Source organism: Sarcophilus harrisii, chromosome X, assembly GCF_902635505.1.
Source record: "Sarcophilus harrisii chromosome X, mSarHar1.11, whole genome shotgun sequence".
Classification (NCBI taxonomy): Eukaryota; Metazoa; Chordata; class Mammalia; order Dasyuromorphia; family Dasyuridae; genus Sarcophilus; species Sarcophilus harrisii.
Genome location: NC_045432.1, coordinates 20654627 through 20677068, shown reverse-complemented (window position 1 = coordinate 20677068; position 22442 = coordinate 20654627). Strand labels below are relative to the sequence as shown.

The 22442-nt window shown below is 45.3% G+C and overlaps 1 protein-coding gene across 1 annotated transcript in view; it reads left to right on the top strand.

Annotated features, from left to right (window-relative positions):
- Positions 1 to 22442, top strand: part of AR (androgen receptor) — a 193714-nt gene that overhangs the window by 89769 nt on the left and 81503 nt on the right. Inside the window, exon 2 of the mRNA XM_031944841.1 lies at positions 17130 to 17281. Coding sequence (XP_031800701.1) covers positions 17130 to 17281 — 152 coding nt within the window. The remainder of the gene's footprint in view (positions 1 to 17129; positions 17282 to 22442) is intronic.

Genomic DNA, 22442 nt, shown 5'->3' with positions numbered 1-22442 from the left:
GAAAGAATGCTGAGTCTGGGCAACGTGAAGACCTGGGTTAGAATCTCACCTCGGCAAGCTTTACCATTACAGATGGGAAAGTTCAGAAAGTCCAGAACGGCTGTCCCTGAGCTGTCCTGAGAAAGGAGGAGACTCCTCAGTTTGCCTCGAGAGGCAGAACTAAGCAATGAATGGTGGAAAATCTAGGCTCCATGGTGGGGAAACTTCATAAGAGTTAATTAGAGCTGTCTCAAAATTTAATGGGCTACCCAGGAGGCTTGTGGGCTCCTATACAGAAGCTGGAGCATCTCTCGGTGAACGGGTTCCAATTCCATGGCCATCGTTGACCTTCATATTTAGCCTAAAGAAGAGAAGGGGGAGATAGGTATGTCTGTATTTGGGCATCTGAGGTTTCTTGTGTGGAAGGAAAATTAAATGTGTTCAGTTCATTCCCATGGCTACAAGGTTCAAAAGACAGGTTTTGGCTTAATGGCAGGAGCTGGGGAGGGTTCAGGGCTGGGAGGGATTTTAAAATAGAGACCGTCAGAGCTGGGAGGCATCTTAGAACAAAAAGAGTCAGATCTGAGAAGAGACCTTAATAAACAAACCATCAGAGCTGGGAGTGACTTTAGAATATAGAATGGCAAAACTGGAAGGGACCTTACAACAGAAAATAACAGAAATGGGGAGGATCTAAAACAAAGAATCCCAGAACTAGGAGAACTCTTATCATCGAGAATGTTTGAGCTGGGACAGTCCTTAGAACAAAGAATATCTGGGGTGGAGGGCTTGTGGAATCGAGAACGAGCTAGGAGAGATCTTAGAACACAGAATGCCAAAGCTGAGACAACTCTTAGAACAGAGAATATCAGAGCCTGGAGGGGCCTTAGAACACAATGTCAGAGCTCAGTCAGCCCTTAGAACAGAGAAGGTCAGAATTGAGACAGTCCTTAGAACATGGGATATTGGAGCTGAAAGCGCCCTTAGAACAGAGAGTTAACTGTAACCGTGGTACAGAGAATGTTTGTGCTGGAGGGGACCTTGAAGTGCAGAGCATAGGATTTCCATCTGGGAGGGGCCTGCCCAGGTCATTAGTCCAACCCCTTCTTCACTTAAAAGGTGAGGAAACCATCAAACTTAGCACAGGCCTGTGTAACTCTTTATAAAAAGAGATCCCAAGGTGCCCGGTCTCAGGTTGTGCTGGTGGTACTTGGGCCTTGTGGTCAGCCTGCAGTCGGAAGGCAGCCGAGCAGGGCCGGGCCCCTCCCTGCCTAGGCCCTGAATCTGTTTGTTTTTCTTATCTGTCTTCAGGCTCTAACCTTGGCCTCCTGGTCATGAACCAGGCCTGGAATCTCTGGAGCACGTCATCACTCCCCAAGTTGTGTCTGCTTCTACCTTGCTATCTTCCTTCTTTGACTGAAGGGGGGGGGGCTTCTGGGACAATTGCTTTTGGGCATTTTTCACATTTCTCAAGTGGGACTGTTTTCCTGTGCACAGACTAGAAAGAAGGCTGAAAGCCCAGAGAAGGCTCTGGAGGGGAAAGGCTTGTGTGAACTGGCAGGATCTCGGCAGCGTAGAACTTATAAATGCAAGAGACCTCAGAGAGCATTATGGGCCACCACAATGATAATTCATTTTCATTTTCCCAGAGAGAACTTCCAATGAAGAAATTAGCTCTGCCAGTAGAGATCGATGGCAGCTCTTCATCTCCAAATCTTAGAGTTGTTTGGGGACCCAAAAGTTTGTATAGTGACTGGTTGAGAGTCACACAGCCAGTATGGATCAAAGGCAGCACTCGTACATGGCTCTTCCTCATGAATGCCAACCTTCCCCGCCCCCCTCTGCCCAGGAAAAGGCAGAGATGTGAGCACTAAGCTGAACTCCTTCCCAGCCTATTGTGTCCCATTTTCAAAGTAGTTCCAGTTGAATCCAGTCATATGGATGGACCATCTAGTGCTTTGTCCATTCTGGGGGCAGAGAGCATTAAGTCTGGGGTCAATGGGCTGGCCTTAAAATCTGGGCTGTTTGACATTGGGCTCTCCCTCTCTCTCACCAGCACTCAGTTTCCACATCTGTAAAATGAAAAGGTTACATGAAATGATCCTTAAGTTATCTTGCATCTTCCATTCTGCAGGAATCTACAATCCCGTGGACATGGCTAGAAAGTGGGAGCTTATGACAGGGTTATGATTGGATCTGAGGGTAGATCAGCAGGGCCGTGTCGTCGGCCTGTCTGTTGTTGCCGTGCAAAAATAAATACATAAAAATTAAAAAATCCTAACATGTCAGGCTTGGGGCTCTCAGGAGACCTGGGTGGGAAAAGGCTGCCCCAAGCTACTACTCCTTCCCATGGAGCTTTCTGGGAGTCTTCCCAGCTGCAAGGGATCTGGGTGGGGGATCCCACAGTATAGAAACTTGGGCCTTAGAGCTAGAATTCCCAGAAGAGACAAACCTGGCTTCCATGGGCACTCACTGTGGGGCTGTGGACAAATCACTCTTCACCTTGCTGGGATTGGATTTAGGGACAGTATTTGTAGTAACCAAGTGGGATGGGAATTTGGGGGGGAGAGGGAGCTCTTTGGCAGCACTACATAATGGGAAATAGCATTATTACCGCATGTGATCACAGGGTTTCCAGTTGAAAAGGGATATAGAATACAGAAGGTTAGAATTCAGAAGGTAAGAGCAGGCTATCTACGTGCTAATCTTGAAACATGGGACGTCAGAGCTGGGAAGGCCCTTAGAACGTGGAGGGTCCGAGATGGGAGAGATTATGGAATAGAACATCTGAGCCAGGGAGGACTTTGGAAAATAGAATTTTGGAGCTGGGAGGCCCCTGACGACACTGAATGATCCAGATAAGGAGGGACCTGAGAAAACCAACCATAAAATGGCAGAAATGGAAGAGGGCTTGGGCCATACAATATTGGGGCTGGGTTCTGGAGATGAGAATACTATATGGGATCCCAATCCCAGCACCCATCTTGTGATGGCTTCTTGCTCCTTGGAGGCAGGGGGTCGGACTTCCTCATCTCTACATCCCCCGTTGCACCCAGCTCAAGGTCCCATATGCTCTGACTCTCAATAGTGAAGGAATTAGTGAGGGCAGGAGGATTTTCCTTCCTTTCCCAAGCTCTTGCTATCGATTTCCCAAACAACAAACCACTCACACGTCTCCCTGGATGATTGCTGAGCCTTCCTTCCAGCTCCGACATTTTTATGAGTCTCTGTGTTCCCAGTATGGCCTTCTCTGCTCGAGCAGAGGAAAAAGCACGAGAGATTGTTCAAAAACAAAAGCAAGAGTTTATTCTTGGAAGGACAGACATCAGGACTTAGGTGGCATGTTGAGAAGGGAACAAAATGGTAGTCCCCTGTGTATACATGAGTGCCCTCAACAAACTTGAAAAACTCTTCTATCCCTCATCTTCTATGAGCTGAAGCACCTCACTGAGAAGTAAAGGGATTATTGCCCCCAGTTTTAAAATGGGGGAACCGAGGCCTAGAGAGGAAAAGTGACTCGCCCCAAATCTGGTTCATTTCTGCAGGGTAAAACCAGGACCTGTATCCATATCCTTTAGCTCTAAGCAGAACAGCCTTGCCCAAGCTAGTACTCCAGGACCCACCGACCGCAAGGGTTGTTGATTAGGTACCAGAAGGGGTTTTTGAGCAACTGCTTGAATTTTCATTCTTCTTTCAATTTTCTTCCATATTTGAATATGTTGCATTAGAATAATGACGGTTTCCCTTCACATTTTGAATCAGTTTCACTTTCTGGATTGGCGTTTCTAGTCATCTAGCAGACAGGAATGGAAAGGGATCCCTCTTCCAAACAAAACAGATTTCTAAAGGAGATGGAGTTTCTTTGGGTTCGAGGGCTCTGTTTTTGGTTTGGGGATCGGCGGTGGTGGTCGGATGCTTTCAAATGTATTTCGGGGACGTGACAAATAAGATGTCAGAGCTGGAAACGAGTTTAGAAAGGATGCTGGAAGGGTTCTTTCAACACAGAATGGCAGAGATGGGAGGGGCGTTAGAAAAAGAAGTTAGATCTAAATGGGCCCTTAGAACCCAGGATGCTGAAAATAGAATGTTATATACCTGAGAAGAAGCTGAAAACAAAGAATGACACAGCTAGAAAGGACCTTAGAACAGAGAATGTCAGGGTTGGGAGGAGCCCTGGAATAGGGAATGTTGGGGCTGGAAGGAGCCTTGGAATAGAGAATGTTGAGGCTGGAAGGAACATTGGAATAGGGAATATTGGGGCTGGAAGGAGCCTTGCAATAATGGGGCTGGAAGGAGCCTTGGAATAGAGAATGTTGGGGCTGGAAGGAACGTTGGAATAGGGAATATTGGGGCTGGAAGAAACATTGGAATAGGGAATATTGGGGCTGGAAGGAACATTGGAATAGGGAATATTGGGTCTGGGAGGATCTTAGAACACAGAATTCCAGAGCTGGGAGGGGCCTTGGAACCCAGAATACCCCATTCTCAAAGAGGTCATCTGGTCCAAGCACCTCATCTTATAAATCAGGAAATAAACTCAGAGAGCAGAAGTAATTGGTCCAAGGTTGGTGTCTGGAATCGGGCATCCTTGACCTCTAGTCCAGAGTGCTTTCCCCACAGTTGTGCCTAATTAAGGGAAACTGCCTAGTTCTGCAACTTGGGCTTGAGATTCTTTTATCTTTCTCCCACTTTTTGGGCTGACCAAATTTGCAGGCAGTCAGCTTGTAATGATCTATTTTGTGTAATTAATTGTGAAACTGCTGTAGAATAGAGAATTATGGGCCTAGAGCTGTCTTCTCTTCTCTGTGACAGTACATTTACTCCAGACTTACAAAACAAAATGCCCTGCTAAGGCGGGGGGGTGGGGAAGGGGAGGAAGAGACAGGAAGATGGGGAGGGGAAGAAAGACAGACAGACAGACAGAGATCGAGAGATAAAAAGACAGAGAGACAGACAGAGGAGAGACAGAAACAGGAACACAGACAGACAAACGGTAGGGAGATAGAGATAGAAAGAGAGACAGGGGAAGAGAAGGAGAGATGGAGGAGAGAGAGGGAGAGGAGAATAAAAGAGGGAGACAGAGAGGGGGAAGACAACAAAAGAGAGAGCAAAGAGATAGAGAGAAAAATAGAACAAAAGAGAGATGGAGAGAAAGACAGAGAGAGAGAAGAGACAGAGACAAAAAAGAGGAACAGTAAAGAGACAGAGATGGAGAGAGACAGAGACAGAAAGACAGAGAGATGGGGAGGCAGAGAGACAGAGACAAAGGGAGAGAGACAGATAGGAAGGGAGAGACAGGCAGGAACTGAGTGGAGTCACACAGGCTATTTCCACCCTCCTGTTTTCTCCTTAGTCAGTCTTTGCTGGGTGAATAATTAGGCTTTTGGTCCTCAGCACTCCTAGCCCAGCTCATGAATCACAGCTGTGTCCCAGCCCAGCCTTGTTCCGTGTCTTCAGCAACACTGGCCCGGACCCTCTAGGAAGGCTGGAGTAGACTGAATATTCTGTTTGGAGTCCAAGGCCCAGCTCTTCTATTCACTGCCTGCCTTTGAATGGGCCACTCTCCTTTATCTGGGCTTCAGTTGTCGCCTCATCAACACGGAGGGGGTCGGATCCTTTGACTTTCCGGGTTCATTCTGACTAAAACTACGATCCCATTATTTTATCAAGTCTGTTCCCCTCCCTGTGCCTGAGTTTCTTCCTCTGTAAAAGGAAAGGGTTGAATGAGATAGCCTCTAAGTCACTACCCTCTTGGAAGAGGGGGTTGGACAAGATGCCCCTGTGACCCCTGCTAGCTCTCCATCTGTCATTCTACTTATATGACCATGGGCAAGTCTAGGTCTCAGTTTTCTTGTCCAAAAATTGATGGAGTGACCCTCTGACCTGCTTGGACTAGACTTAGCCTGAGATATGCCCACAGAAGGCCCACAGGAAAGCTCAATGAGGCACTAGGGAGAAGGAACTTTGAGAGCTGGAACTAAAGTAGCATGGGGGAAGGGGGCAGGCCTGCCAGTTGAAAGTCTAAGTTCCAGTGCCAGTCTGAGCCATTAAATCAGAAGTTAGGTTTAAAAGCTATCTTAGACCTTTCTCTTGCCAGCATTTTATGAGTAGAAGCCTAGAATTTGGAATGTTGGAGTAGCAAAGGATCATGGACTATAAGGCTGAAAGATACACCAAAACATTAACAATACTTGAGTTTTTTGGCCTTTGGCCACAATCTGATCTGACCGCCTCACTTTTTGGAGCAGGAAGCTTAGGGCCGAAAAGGAAAGTAGCCATCCTTAGTCAACAAGAGCCAGGTATGTGGTCGGACCAAAGTATGGAAGCCAGGTCTTCCGCATCGTCAATTTTTCCACACCATAATATGACTCCTAAGCATGCAAAAGCCCTTATTTCCAGAGCCCCATTTGTTTCAGGTTCTTGTCTAAAGGCCTTTTCTTTTACTTCCTCCCAATTTCCTTTGTGTTTCTTGTGAGATAACGTCCTTGTACCCATACATACGGCCTTCTTGGGAATATTACAGGATATACAATCAGAATGATCTTGTTGAAAATAGTACAGATGAAGACACTATAATATCTACATTAGGCCCAGACTTCCCCACAGGGCACTGATAGGATCATGTTGGCTTTCCACTGACCAAAGACAGTAGACATACCCGGTCACCAACCAGTCACTAGGTCCAAGTGACCCCGTTAGTCCATTTGGCCTACTTGGGACCCCAAGCAATAGACATGATATTAAAGGATTTCCAATTCTCAATCCCCCAAGAATCTCAATGGAATTGATTTTAGAGCATTTGATCTGGAATCAGGAAGAATTGAGTTCAAATCCTTCCTCAGATACTTACCTGTCATGTGACTCTGAGCAAGTCACTTTCCTTCTATCTGCCTCACTTTCCTCAACTGTAAAATGAGGATAATAACAGCATCTACCTCCCAACATTGTTATGCAGGTCAAATGAGATGACATTTGTAAACCTTAAAATGATATATAACTGCTGCTTATTATTACTGTTACCCGATCCTCTGAGGGTCAGAGACCTTTCTTCTTCCTCAAGTTTGGTCATCCTTGAATTAGCTATTCCTTTGCCTAAAGGTTGAGGTCATTGCTCAAAGTCTCACACCTTTGTCTTTTGTCTCACTTGCACCAAGAACCTGCTGAGGGAAGAAGTAGATTTGGTTTTCGGGCCTGGGTAAAAATCATCAGGGCTGCTAATGACTTAAAAGTTTTTAATGAGCTGATAGGCTTGGGAGGGACCTTAGAAAAGAGAATGTCAGAACTGAGAGGGGCCTTAGAGCATAGAATGCCTTAGAACTGAGAATGGGAGAACTGGGAGGGCCTATAGATGTCATTTAGTGAAGGGGCTCTTAGCCTGCAGTCTGTGAATTGTTTTTTAGTACTCTGAACTTTCAATATTCTTGATTTCCTTCATAATTCTATATATTTTGTGTTATTCATTTAAAGCCATGATGGTCAGAAGGAGATATGTAGCTTCCCCAGACTGCTCAGTGTCCTCCATTATCCAAAATATAATAGGAGATCAGGGACTCTTGATTTAGTGCAGTTGGAGAACACTGAGACACAAAATGGGAAAGTGACTTGTCCCCAATTCCCCAGGCAGAGTAGCCCCAAGACTCACACCTGGTTCTGCTCCCTCTGTGTGTGTGTGTGTGTGTGTGTGTGTGTGTGACAAAGTATGTGTCTACCAAGCACATATTTGCTTGCATACTTGTGCATATACATACCAGGATTACACCAGTATGTTCCCACAGGCCCTGGGCTCTATATCAAGGTCTAGTGTGTGGCCATGTACCTAGAGTATCTAAGGCCAGCTGAAGTTCTGCCTCTCATTGGCTATTGGGTGGTCTGTGCTCCCTGGGAAGGGAGCCTGGCCAGAATAGTTCTCTCCTGTTGCATTCTGGCCTTTTGCCAGAACATTGAGCCCAACGAGATGAAGGTGGAATGGGACAAGAATCCTGGGTTGGTTTTTTCTCATTTTTTGAGGGAAGGGGGCGAGATGGTGGCTAGCTGATGTCTGCCTCGAGGTCCCTCCCCGATTCCTTCTCATTGCCGTTTCTCAGACCCTCACCGAAGACATTGGCCAAGGCCGTATCGGGGCCGCGCTATGGCCGACCTCCCGCGGGCTAAAGAGACCACCTGAGAGACCTAGATCTGGGTCTGTAGAGAACAGATTGGCTCATCACATCTAAACCCTTCATTTATAGAAAGAAACAGCAGAGGCCCAGAAAGATAAAGATTAAGGAATATCACCTGTCCTGAAGTCAGAGGATATCAGTTCTAATCTTGCCTCGGACATTTGTCCTTGTTATCTAGGACCAGTTCCCTCTCTAGGTTTCATTTCCTCCCTTTATAAAATGAGGGAGTTTGGACCAATTGGCCTCTGAAGACCCTTCTGGTTCTAAATCTGTGATGCTATGGGAGTGACCTTAGATCAGTCCCCTATTCTCCCTGGACCTCAACTTCCTCTCCTGTAAAATGAAGGAGAGGATTGGACATGGAGGCCTTGGAAGTCCTCTCTGGATCTAGACTTAGGATTTTGGGTGACTTTGAGCCAATCCCTCCCCGTCACCGTACCTGAGAGTTTGGACTAACTGTGTACACTGTGATCCCATGAGTGGATAGGATCATTCATTGACTCCCTCCCCCCAACTGAGTCCCCACTATACTGGCTTCCCTTGATTTGTCACCCGGGGGGGATTCAGTTATACCGGTTTTGATCTTTGAGATAAAGTCAACTGATAAGATGATTTGGGTTTTTGTGGAGTTCCAACTCTCATAAACTCTCGCTTAGACATGACAATAGCCTCTTACTTGGTCCCCTTCACACACACACACACACACACACACACACACACACACACACATACAGCCCTCCAGTGTTTCCATTTTCCGATCCATCTTCCCTGGAACTGCCAAGTGAAAGTCCAGGTCTGAGCACGCTAGCCTCCTGCTCGAGAAATCTCGCTGGCGCCCTTTCGCCTCTGAGATCAGATACAGACTCCTCTGCTTGGCATTTCGAGCTCTTCATGCTCTTTGGTTCTGTCCTCTCTTTCTGGTCTGACTACATATTCTTCTTTCTTATGTATTCTGTGTTTCAACCAACGTGATCTCCTTGACTCTCCCCTACACGGCCCATACCTCTAGTCCTCTCCCTCCTCCTGGCCCCTTCTGAGAATTCCAGCTTGCTTCCTACTTGACTTACATCTCCTTCCCAAGGCCTTTCCTGATAGTTCTTTTGCCCTTCTCCCATCACTCCATCTTTATTCCATATATAGCTCCTATTTACTTTTCTTTGCACATGTTCGATCTTTCCCAGTGGAACATAGACTCCTTGAGGGCAGGAACTGTCTCCCTTTGTTCTTTGTATCATTGTGCCTGGGACGGGAATAGTGGCTACCTTAGAAATGTTTATTTGTTTGATCTTGTTCCATGTCTCGTATTCTACTCCTGGGCAAACCATTTAGCTGAATTTTTTTAAGACTTTAGAGTTCAGGAAGACCTAGGAAGATATTTGGTCCATTCCTCTTGGGGACAAAACAACCCTAATTGTTACCCGAATACCCCCCAGGAAGGTCACAGATAAAGAAGCATGTGCCTGGGAGAAGTCGGGTGGCGCCCTCTAGACCAGACAGGGCTCCTCCTGTTGATTTTTATGTTGAACTTGGAACATTCACCTGGGTGCTTCTGGCCCAGAATGCCAACTTTGAGGTATGTGAGGAAGGAAAGTGCTCAAACTATCTGGCTGGAGAAGGAATTGGTGAGAAAGCATTTTGGGCTTTCTGAGATAAAAGTCAAGCGCCAGATCATGCGCTCCTGGCAGGCTTGCCTCACGAAGGAGCCATTTTGACTTTGAGGACAGCACTCTGCCCCTGCCAGGCAACACAGTAAGAATGGAAAATGGGGGAATCAGGTGAAAGCCAACTTTGGTCAGGAAACCATATTTTATTTTATTTATTTTATAATATTAATTTTTAAACGGTTATTTCTTTAATATTCTAAGGTCTATTTACTTTTTAAAAAATAATTATGATAGCTTTTTTATTTTTGAAAAGACAGGCCAAGACAAATTTTAACATTCGCTCTTGCAAAACCCTATGTTCCATATTTTTCTCCCTCCGTCCTCTATTCAGCAAGTAATCCAATGGAGGTTTGAACATGTGCAATTCTTCTATACATATTTCCACATTTATCATCCCGCACAAGAAAAATCACACCAAAAGAGAAAAAAAAGCAAACAAGCAAACAACAAAAACAAAAAAAGGTGAAAAAACTTGTGGTCCATGTTCAATTCCCACTCTCTGGATCTCCATCACAAGTCTATTGGAATTCATTTAACATGAGTTCATTTGTAACTCTCTCCAGGCCTCTCTAAAATCATCCTACTGGTCATTTCTTATAGAACAATAACATTCCTTGACATTCATATACCCTAACTTATTCAGCCATTCTCCAGCTGATGGACAGCCACTCAGTTTCCAGTTCCTTGCCACTACAAAAAGGGCTGCTATAAACATTTTTGCACATGTAGGTTTCTTTCCCTTTTATGATCTCCACAGAACAAGTGGAGACACTGCTGGATCACATGATATTCCCAGTTTGATAGCCCTTTGGGCATAGTTCCAAATTGCTCTCCAGAATGGTTGAATCAGTTCCCAACTCCACCAACAGTGTATCAGTGTCCCAGTTTTCCCACATCCCCTTTTATTTTATTTTTTGTTTATTATTTTATTATCTTTATTTTTTATTATCTTTTCAATCTGAGAGGTATGAAGTGGTACTTCAGAATTATCTTAATTTGCATTTCTCCGATCAATAGTGATTTAGAGAATTTTTTTTCACATGACTAGAAACGACTTTAATTTCTTCATCTGAAAATAGTTCACATCCTTTGTCCGTTTATCAATTGGAGAATAATTCATATTTTTATAAAGTCAGTTGCCTATATATTTGAGAAATAAGGCCTTTATCAGAACCCTTAGATATAAAATTTTCCCCAATTTTCTGAGGAAGTCATATTTCAAAATGTTGTTATTGATACCTTTTAATTTTCTGTCCCAGTGTTTTTCATTCTCCTTTTCCTCACAGAGAGCCATCCCTCCTTCCAGCAGTTTGAAAAAGGAAAGGGGAGGGAGAAACAGTTCAGTAAAACTCACCACCATAAGACTCCTCCCAGCTCTGACATTCCATGATCTAAAGCCCCTGCCAGCTTTGGCATTGTGTTCTAAGGCCTCTCCCACTTCTGACATTCTCTGTTCTAAGGTACCCTAGGTTCTAAGGCCCCTCTCATCTTGGAAAAAGTCAAGCTTTCTGGGAAGTTCTTTACAACCAGATTCTGCAAAGAAATAGGGGGAAAGGTGTCTTTTCATAGATCTTCCTTGGAGCCAATTATGATCATTATAATTGTATTATATTCTATTATACTTTTCATTTTCACAGTGGTTGTCATTGTTTACATTAGCAAGTTCCTTTCTGGATCACTTGATTCAATGGCAGCTCATCTCTAAGTCCTTCACATTTGTCATTTCTTGTATCATAGTAATCTTCCATTTACCATCTTAAAACATGTTTGTTTAGCCATTCTCTAATCTGTGGGTATCGACTTTGACCTTTGTAACCACAGAAAGTGCTGTTGTAATTATTTGGATACTTATTGGATACATATATACATATATATATATATATGTATATGTAAAATTTGTCTCACAATAATGCCATGAGCAGTAGGACTACTAATATGCCCATTTTTGAACTGAGCAAACTGAGATGATTTTCCCAGAAGCACCCAGCCAGTAATTATCTGAGGATTTGAATTCGTCTTCTTGACTCCAAGGCTAGTGTTCTTGTCTGTACACTTGGCCATCTGGTTAGGGAAAGTGATTTCATTTGTATAGGGGATGCCCAAATGCAGCAGTTACTTCTGCCAATCAGTCTTAAGAAAGTCTCCTGGGACAGTGCCAGGATAATAACAACAGCAACAACAACAATCATAGCTAGCATTTGTACAGCACTTATTATGTATTGGGTACTACACTAAATGCTTTCCACATTTGATCCTCCAGCAACCCTGGAATGTAGGTGCCATTATATTCTCCATTTTACAGATAAGGAAACAGAGGCACCCAGATGTCAAGTGACTCACCTAGGATCACATAGCTAGTATGTGTCTAATGCTGGATTTTAACTCAGGCCTTCCTGATCCCAAGCCTAGGGCATCACGTATGAACCCTGGTCTTCCCGATTCCTAAACCAGTTCTCTTATTACTATCCCATATTGCCATGCTTTCAAATATAACCGGAGAGAATTAATGCTTTTGGTTCCCATGTTTGGCAAGATGGCAGCTCAAGTGGTTTTTGGCCTAACTCCCTCACCCCACAGCTTCCAAATGGCATGTAATTTGCCACATTAGTAGTCATTAATTTTACAGCAAATAGAGAAGATGGAAAATACTTCCATACAAGTCACATCTTCTGAAATAACAGCACAGGCCTGATGTGCATGTAGTTTCACTCACCCTAACCACAGGAGCCCACACAAGAGCCACATCTTCAGAGTAAACAACCTGACAGGCTTGTGTTTCAAGCTCTGGCTATGGTGGCTTTTCTCCTTTCTCCTTCTGTTAGTGATTCCCTCTGATCTTCTGGTACTCTAGTATTTCAACAAACTAGTGATCTCATTTACTTAGATGCAGGTCTCGACCCATCCACGTCTGTCCATCCTGCACAACTGTCTCTCATCCAAGTTATCCCATAAGTTTGCCACGGGAGACCTGCCCGATGTGCTAAATTAGGCCTTCTTTTGACATTGAATGGATATTAAGGGAGCACTCTGGCTAGCCATAAGCTATTTTTCACTCGTCTCTATGTCACACTATCCCCCTCCTCATATTTTTCCCAGTTATCTCATTCCACCATCACTTCCCTGATGTCATTCTGTATTTTTCATGTATTATAGCCTGCTCGTGCCCACTGTGTGCCTCTTCATGGTCCACTGGATGAGTCTCAGATTCAATATTCTTCTTTCTTCCCCCTGTCCAAATCTGGGCCTACTGGTAGTGTTCATCCCGGAGAGATGGACATACAGCACAGGGGTTTAGAATGTTGGACTTGGAGTCAGAAAGTCTTGACTTTAACTCTTTCCTCAGAAATCATTTCGCTCTATGACTCTGGCCAGATCCTTTAACCTCTCTACCATTTAGTTTCCTCATCTGGAAAACTGAGATACAATAGTACCTACCTCACAGCTTTTTGGGAAGATCAGTTAAAATTACATATATATATAAAACTATACAATAATATAATAAATAATATTAATATATTGTATATTATATATATTATGTATGATATATTATTGATATATTGTATATTGCATGTTATTTATATAATATATTATATATGTATATAAAATTTTAACTAATCTTCCTCAAAGGCTTCATATTTTTCAAAGCATTTTACATATATATATATATATAGACATGTATACATATAATATATGTAAAATGCTTTGAAAAATATGAAGTGCTATGCCCATGTGTTTTTATTATTCATATTATCAATGATGAACTCTATGTGTTATCCACATAACTAGTTATTTTAGTCTATACGATAGACTTTTTTCATCCTCTTGGTTTTTCCTGTGTGGATAGTTAAGCTAATCACTTAAGGGACTTGAGATCCAGTTTAAGAGCTTCAGCATCTCTCAGGTCTGGATGTAACGGGCACAATATCATTCACAGGCAGGAGCGTCTTAAGGATCCAACCATCTCTCGGGAGTCATTCCCCTTTATGAGTTTTTTATCTTTCCTCCTCCACTATAGGGAGAAACCATTTTTTTTTGGTTGAGCATACAGCCAAGACCTGATTAATGTGCATAATGAATGAATCCCTTAAAGTGGGCCCATTATTTGAATTCACACTGCATATTTCCACTGAACTGAAACCTATTACTCTATTTTACACCATTATAATGTCAAATAGTGTGAATTCAAATACATGCCACCGGTTGGGAGGATTAATTATTCACACTAATCAGGTCCTCGCTGTACATCTCCTTGTTTTACACATCGTTGCATTTTAATAATCAGAGAATGACTAATTCAAACGAGAAAATACATAAACTATCTACCAAGAGACATCAGTGGTTTCTTACTACAGACACAACCCCCCTCCTCAGACATTTAAACCACTTCCAAGCTGACTGCCTTGGGCTTTGGGGGCTTGTCGCATCCCCGTACAGTGGTTCACTTCTCATACTCTACAATTCAACGAGCCAGATTTTTCTGACTGTTCCTCATACGTGCCCTTCTGTCTCCCCTCTCTAGCCCTTGGTGTAAGCTGGTCCCCATGCCTGGAATGCTCTCTCTCCTCCCTTTCACCTCTTAGAATCCCTACTGTCCTTCGAGGTTCCACTGGAGTACGACCTTCTGCAGGAGCCTTTCTCCAGGCCCCTATGTGAGAGTCCTTTTCTAGAAGAAAATTGCTTCGAAGATATTTCACGTAAATATTATTTGCATACATCTCCTCCCAGGGGAACGAAAGTTCCCTGAGGTCAAAAACTATCATTTTCATGGCTTCTTAGCCACTCAACACCGAGCACCTGATCTGGTGTTTAATAAATGTCTATTGAATTGAATTGAATAATGAAGAAGAATGGTGTGATGGGAATAGAAAACCAGGGTTTAAGTCTCTCTTCTGAAAGCTACTGTCTGTGTGACCCTAGACAAGTCACTTTAACCTTTAGGACCCCAAGCAACTTGCCAAAATCAGAAATTGCAGTATGTGTACCAGTCTACATTGGCAGAGGGACTTTCCATACTAGGAGATAAAGAATGGCTCCAGACTTATACATTTAGAGAGATATGTGAAGTTCTTTGTGACTGTTCAAATTGATTGATCAGTTCTCCAAGGCTTTGCTTTGAAGATTTCAGATTTCTTAACTTAGAATCTGTAAACTTGATTCTTTCCCCCCCGCCCCCCGAGGCAATTGGGTTTAAGTGACTTGCCCGGGGTCACACAGCTAGGAAGTTTTAAATGTCTGAGGGCAGATTTGAACTCAGGTCCTCCTGACTTCAGGACTGGTGGTCTATCCACTGTGCCACCTAGCTGCCCCATAAACTTGGTTCTTTAAAATATTTCTGATTAGTGTGTTTCAATAAATATCCATTTCCTTTTAAATCCTCTGTCCTTTTCTATGCATTTAAAAATGTTCTCCTGAGAAAAGGGGTCTTCAGGCTTCACCAGACAGCCCAAGGTGTCCGTGGCACCCAAAAGGTGAATGACCTTATAAGTGGAGTTTTTTTAGATCCAGTCTTGCAGGCACTTGGGACAAGGGACCATCAGAGACCAAGGACCCTATCCCGTGCTCCAAAAAAGAAAACCGTGATATGACCTTGCTGGTAAGATCCCAGTTCGCTGAAGCTTATGGTCCTCTTCTCAAAAATCATGTTTTTAAATGTATAAGTTAAAATGCATAGGAATACAAAGGAAGCCAGTTAAGTTGAAAAAGGTATGCAAAAAACAAATTCGGCATGGACTGTTCCCATTTTTTGTTGCCATCGGTTGAATGTGAAGTGAATATTTTGAGTTGTTTCGATTTACATTTCTCTTCCTCTCGATGATTTGGAGCATTTTCATCGAGTCATTTATCTATTTCTTTGGAAACCATGTTTCTTATATCCTTTGGTCAGTGACTGGGGAATGGATTTTGGGTGTCCTAGATTTGCATCGGTTCAATATGTTGTGGGTTTCATCGGTGATTTTTGATACTTTCCCTCTCTGCTATTTTCGTTTCTAGTTCTGTCTTCATCGTATTTGTGCAAAAGTTTCATATGTCACGTCATCGAAACTGTCTCTTAATCTGTTATGATCTTCTTGATTTCTTTTTCTGTTAAGAATTATCCCTCTATATGCTCAAAAAGTTATCAAACTGTGCATACCCTTTGATCCAGCAGTGTTACTACTGGGATTATATCCCAAAGAGATTATAAAGAAGGGAAAGGGACCTGTATGTGCACGAATGTTTGTGGCAGCCCTTTTTGTAGTGGCTAAAACTGGAAACTGAATGGATGTCCATCAGTTGGAGAATAAGCTGAATAAATTGTGGTATATGATATTATGGAATATTACTGTTCTGTAAGAAATGACCAACAGGATAATTTCAGAAGGCCTGGAGACTTACACGAACTGATGCTGAGTGAAGGAATGAGCAGGACCAGGAGATCATTATATACTTCAACAACAATACTATATGATGACCAGTTCTGATGGACCAGGCCATCCTCAGCAACGAGATCAACCAAATCATTTCTAATGGAGCAGTAATGAACTGAACTAGCTATACCAGAAAAGAACTCTGGAGATGACTAAAACCATTACATTGAATTCCCAATCCTATATTTATGCACACCTGCATTTTGATTTCCTTCACAAGCTAATTGTACAATATTTCAGAGTCTGATTCTTTTGTACAGCAAAATAACGTTTGGTCATGTATACTTATTGTGTATCTAATTTATATTTTAATATATTTAACATCTACTAGTCATCCTGCCATCTGGGGAGGAGTGGGGGTAAGAGGTGAAAAATTGGAACAAGAGGTTTGGCAATTGTTAATGCTGTAAAGTTACCCATGCATATATCCTGTAAATAAAAGTCTATTAAATAAAAAAAAAAAGAATTATCCCTCTAAATGCATTGTGACAGATCTTATTCTCATTAAGTATCTTTAAAATTCAAATCCCATATCAATTTTAAGATTATTGTGGTATATAGTGGAAGATGATGATCTAAATCTCATTTCTGCCAAACTGCTTTCCAGTTTTCCCAGAACTTCTTGTCAGAAAAAGAGTCCTTGCCCTAGTAATTTATGTTCTTGAGTTTATGAAGTGCCGCCACTCCCTTTTGCTCATACAAATGAGGAGTCACCTGACTTGGTAATGCTGTTCGATATTCCAAAACCCAATCCAGCCCTTTGCTTGAGAAAAATCCCCAGTTCCTTCACAGCTAACTCCCCTGAGCACAGAGGAGTGGCCATGGCACCGAGAGATTCTGGGAGTATCCTGTCTTTTTGGCCTTCTGGATTCTGCCAACTTTCTGATGTATTTCTCCTCGTCTGTGCCTTTTCTTTCTAGATTGGAGACCACCAGGGACCACGTGCTGCCCATCGACTATTACTTTCCACCACAAAAGACCTGCCTGATCTGTGGTGACGAAGCTTCGGGCTGCCACTACGGGGCGCTCACCTGCGGCAGCTGCAAAGTCTTCTTCAAGAGAGCAGCAGAAGGTAAAAGGGGCTTCCAAGTTCCCTTGTTGTCCCCCCTTCCTTTTTGGTTCCTGTTAGTGATAGCATCCCTCCTGTTTGAGGATTCCCTGGCCTCCTGAGGCCTTGCCTGGGCCTCAGTCTCTCTGAGAACACAGAGGGGCCTCCAGCATGGCTCTGTCCAGCACTGCCGGTTGTGCCCACAGTGGCTTTTCTCAGGCCAGACAGAGCCCTGCGAGGTAGATGGGGAGGTGGAAAACCGCACATAGTCCCAGCTGCCCTCTGTGTTTCTGTCACTGAGCCCGGAGACAATGGACTATTTCGTTATCTCTCCACGGACATCTCTCCAAAGCACTGAGGAGGAAAAGAGCTGTAGCTGGCGGGGTCAATAGACATCCCTGAGAGTCACCCACCTTCTTCCTCTAAAGACCATGAGAAACTCCTACTGTGTGTTGGGGAGCCCGTTCCCAGCCTTCAAAGCTATTAGGGCCCGTGTTAATAGCACTGCAAGGTTTAGAGGCATTTTCCCCACCGTCATCCTGTGATTTGGGGTAATAGTCCCATTTGGACAGAGGAAGAAACTGAGACTTAGGGACCACAGGATCTCAGATCTTGAGCTGGAAGGGGCTTTAGATATCATATTGTCCGATCCCCTCCTTTTACAGACAAGGAAACTGACTTGTCCGAGGTCACACCTAAGATTCTTCCTAGCTCTAGAGCTAGAAGGGACCTTGGAAGTCTGGTTCTAGTTTGGTTCTCTCATTCTACAGAAGAGGAAACTGCAGGTAACAAGTGGCCGAGCCTCGGTTTAATCTCTGGTTCCAACTCGAATGCACTTTCCCCTGCACTGCACTGCCTCCACCAGTAGTGAGCCACGCTCCACATTAAATAGTGGTGGGTCTGGGGTCGAACCCAGCTCCTCTTCCACCCCCGTTGCTCAGTCTTCCTGTCTGATGGAGTGCTGAGCTATTTTCCCTCCTACTGACTCCCAGTCGGGCAACGGGGAGGCTGCATTAGGTACCTGGACTCCAGGCCCTGTGGACACAGCCATAGAGCCACCCTCTGGGAGCTTAGATTCTGGGGGAGGCCACAGCCACTGCCAGCAGAGAAAGTGGAAGAGAGCCTCGGGAGGGGAAGACCCAGTGGCTGGAGTGGGGCTGGAAGGAGACCAGGAAAAGAGGAGAGGGACTGGCCTCAGACTTCCGAGAAAGCCCCAATTCTGAGAGGGAAGAGGGCAGCAGTGGGGAAGGGGTGGGAGAAACAGCCCATTGCTGAAGTCTCCACATCTCCCCGCCTCTCGCCCAAAAGTGTGCCGACATTTACCGTGCGGTTGTTTTCCAGTCATATCGGACTCTTTGTGACCCCATTTGGGTTTTCCTTGGCAGAAATACTGGAGGGGTGGTTTGTCATTTCCTTCTCCAGCTCATTTTTCAGATGAGCAAGGTGAAGTGACTTGCCCAGGGTCTCACAGCTAGAAAGCATGAGGTCAGATTGGAACTCAGGTCTTCCTGAATCCAGGCCCAATGCTTTATCCGCTGCAGCGCCACCTAGCTGACCCTCTTGACTACCATTATCCCAAACCAATGACTATTTATCTCCTCCATCTGCATCCTGAATATATGCTGTTGGGATATCCCAGAGTTCCTTGGGCTTAGCGGAGTGGGCATTTAGCTGAGGGCTGCAGGGGCCCTGGGTTCAAAGGAAACTCTTCCGCTCTCTAGTTATGTGATGGTGGTCGGCGTCCTTCGTTCTCCAAGAGGACCAAAATCGACATCACTGTGCGAGAGTCGAGTTTCATGTGATTGTAGAGAAGTCCTGGATCCTCTTTGAATGTCAGCTCTCCCGTCTAGAAAAACAAGGAGAGTCATTCTGACCCTGCACCCCTCCCTGGACTAATTGTCGAGGGCCACCCAGATGATGGGGGATGGGTCCTTTTGGCGACCGCTTTGTCCTCCCGCCATCGCTAGGCCCGAGACGCCGGGGATGTCCTTTGGCTCTTGGGAAGGTAGAAGGCTTTCTTTAAAATTGCCTCCCCCCAAGGAATCAGCACCACTGTTCCCTCCCCACTGGGACAGGCCCCCAATACATAAGGCACCTTCTTGAGCAGCCGTTTCAAGCCTTTCCTATAACCATGACCCATGTCCCCAGTCTCAGCCCTGCCTCCTGAAGTCATGTGACAGTCCTGCAGCCCCCCCCACCACCACCTCTCCTCTCCCGGCTGCTCGTCCCCTGTCCTTTGGCGTCACTTTCCGTCCTAAATGGATCCTGCTTTTATCCCCTGAAGTTAGTACCAGGAGGAGGCCCTCTAGTGCATCCCCACCTCGTTTCACAGAAGTGATTTGCCCAAGGTCACACGTAGTGGGAAAGATTTCTGAGACTATCTAGCCCAAGCTCCTCCTTTTATAGAAGAGGAAACTGAGGCACACGGAAGGGGAATGATTTGTTCCAGGTACCACAGGGGATTCTAGAGCTGGAAGGAGCAATCGGTGTGACTCACTCATTTTACAGTTCAGTAAACCGAAGCCCGGGGCCACAGAAGGAGTCAACGGAAGTAGTCGTTCAGATCTGAACGAGGAGCCTTCCATCCTGACTCCATTCCTTTGCACCCCTTCCGTGCACTTCGGTCTGTCAGTGCCCCTCCTAAAATTCCAAATCGGAGCCAGAAGGGCCCTCAGCTGTATAGTCTGACCTGCCTCTGACCCAACATCCCAACTGGTGCTTGGGGTCCTACCAAACAGCATCCAGAACTGCCTTTTTGCTTGATGCTCTTCACTGTGGCATCAAGAACTCAGCTTCCTCCTCTAGATGTGGGGGTCTGACCAGAGCAAAGGCTCATGGGATATAATCTCACTCATTCTCACTGACCGTAGCCTAGGAATTAATTAATGCGCCACATTTTCCTGAACTTCCAATCCATGCGGGCCCCTGGATTCTCTTCTGCCATTTGGTTTTTGGGCCAATGCACAGTCTTTCTCTGACTGCTTAAAGACGCTCCTTCCCAAGGAGTGCTCCTGAGGGAGTAGTGGTCCTGTCTTGGTGCTGGTTTCTCTAAGGTAGATAATAATGATTATCTCATTCTTCTCCTCTGAGCCAAGAACTTTGTTCAGAAAGAAACAGAGTTGGCCATCACCGCAAAAGTGGGAGCCTTCTCTGGGCCCCAACCCAGGTGTCTGATCCAGCCCTTCCTTGAGTTGGCCCAGGTTGTGGAGCCCAGAGCCAGAGCCAGGGCTTATATAAGACTCATAAACAACACCGGTGGGTTCCTGCAGTCTGAGCTGGAGGCAAGAAGGGCAATTTTGCCCAACCATCTCCCTTTTCTCCGATGGAAAGGCAGAGGAGAGACCTCGGGGGTCCCAGACCGCTTCGGCTGCAGGCCGGAAAGGGACCTCAGAGGCCAGCCGGTGCGACCCCCCGTTTTACACAGGAGGAAATTGAGGCCCAGGGGAGTGGGAGTACCCAGAGCCACATGGGTAGAGAAAGGATCGGGATTCACATTCCCTGATTCTAGAGCCAGACTATTGTTCAGTTATGTCTGATTCTGTGACCGCATTTGAGGTTTTCTCGGCCAAGATACTAGAACAGGTCAGCCATTTCCTTCTCCAGCTCATTTTACAGATGAGGAAACTGAGGCAGACAGGGTGAAGTGACTCAACCAGGTTCACACTTTCCTAGTCAGTGCCCGAAGGCACTGTACTCTGCTGTCACCTTCATATGTATATGTCATTGCCTTTTCAGGACCCCATTATCAGGTATGGCTAAGCTACAAAGCTTCAGAAGGCATGTGATCTGGTCTGTGCCCATGGTGCACTGATTGGCTGATGACCAGGGCTAGGACAACTGCTCCTGAACATGAGGCCCATTGGGTACTTCAGGGACATGGCCAGACCTGGCATTAAGGTGCCACTGAGCTCTCATTTTTTTTTTCCTGAAGCAATTGGGGTTAAGTGACTTGCTCAGAGTCACACATCTAGGAAGTGTTGAGTGTCTGAGACCAGATTATTTGAACTCGGCTCCTCCTGACTTTGGGGCTGGTGCTCTATCTGCTGCGCCACCTAGCTGCCCCTGGTTACCTCTTTTTTAAGAGCAGCATCCACAATAAGGATAATGACCTGGCCACTCTCTCCTCCCAGACCCGCTACCCTTTTTCCTGGGTAAGGCAGGGAGAAAGAAAGCAGGAGGAAGCCAGGGGCCGGATCGGCAGACGAGAGACGAGCCGGCCTCCGGGAACTTTTGCAAATCTGGGTCAGCAAATTGGGGTTTGGAAAAATATGGAAAATGATCACCCAGCCGGGAAAGGGGAAAACTTCCTATTGTCTACTCATGCCCCCACAGGGATGGCCAGCTCCATGCAGGGGAGTTCTCCTGATGGAGAAACTGAGCCGGAGCCAAGGCAGGAGCAAGCAGGAGGTGACGGGGGCCAGCATGAGGGGCACTCCTACTTAGCCCTCGGGAGGGTATTTAAAGCACAAGAAGCCTCTCCTAGAAATGAATATGGGGCCGTGACACTTTTTGAGATGGGTCCCTGCAGGGGCCCAAACCCAGCTGGCCTCAGACTTCAAAGGGCTGTCACAGGCTCCCAAATCTAGAACCCAGAAGGCCTCCAACTCACCCATTTTACAGATAAAGAAACGGCCCAGAGAGGTGAGGTGACATGGAATGAGAGATTTCAAGCTCCCTGGGGAGCTGCATTAGGGGCCCAGCTCTAATACTTCCCAGTCACTGAACCCAAGCAAGCTGTGGGCCCTCTTTGGGCCTCAGTGTCCATTGTTAACACTGGTGTCTTCTAGGGATGATGGGAGGAAAGTAATAAGCGCTTTTCTTATCTTTGTTGTTATTCCTGTTCCTCTCCTCCTCCTCCTTCCTCTTCCTCCTCCTTTTCCTCAATCTCCTCCTTCTTCTTTCCCCCCTTTCCCTCCTTCTCTCCCTTCCCTTTTTCTTCTTCTTCCTTCTTTCCTCCTCCTCTCCCATCTCTTCCTCTTCCTCCATCTCTTCCCATTCTTCCTTTTCCTCCTCTTTCTGTGAAAAAGACTCAGAGCAAATCACTTGCCCTCCCTGGGCCTCAGTTTCCCATTCTATAAAAAGAGAAAGTCGGATGAGACGGCTTCTGAGGGCCCGCCTTGCTCTAGATCTCTAATCTAACCACTGTGGGGAACTCCTTTGTGTGGAAACTCCCTCCCCCCATGCA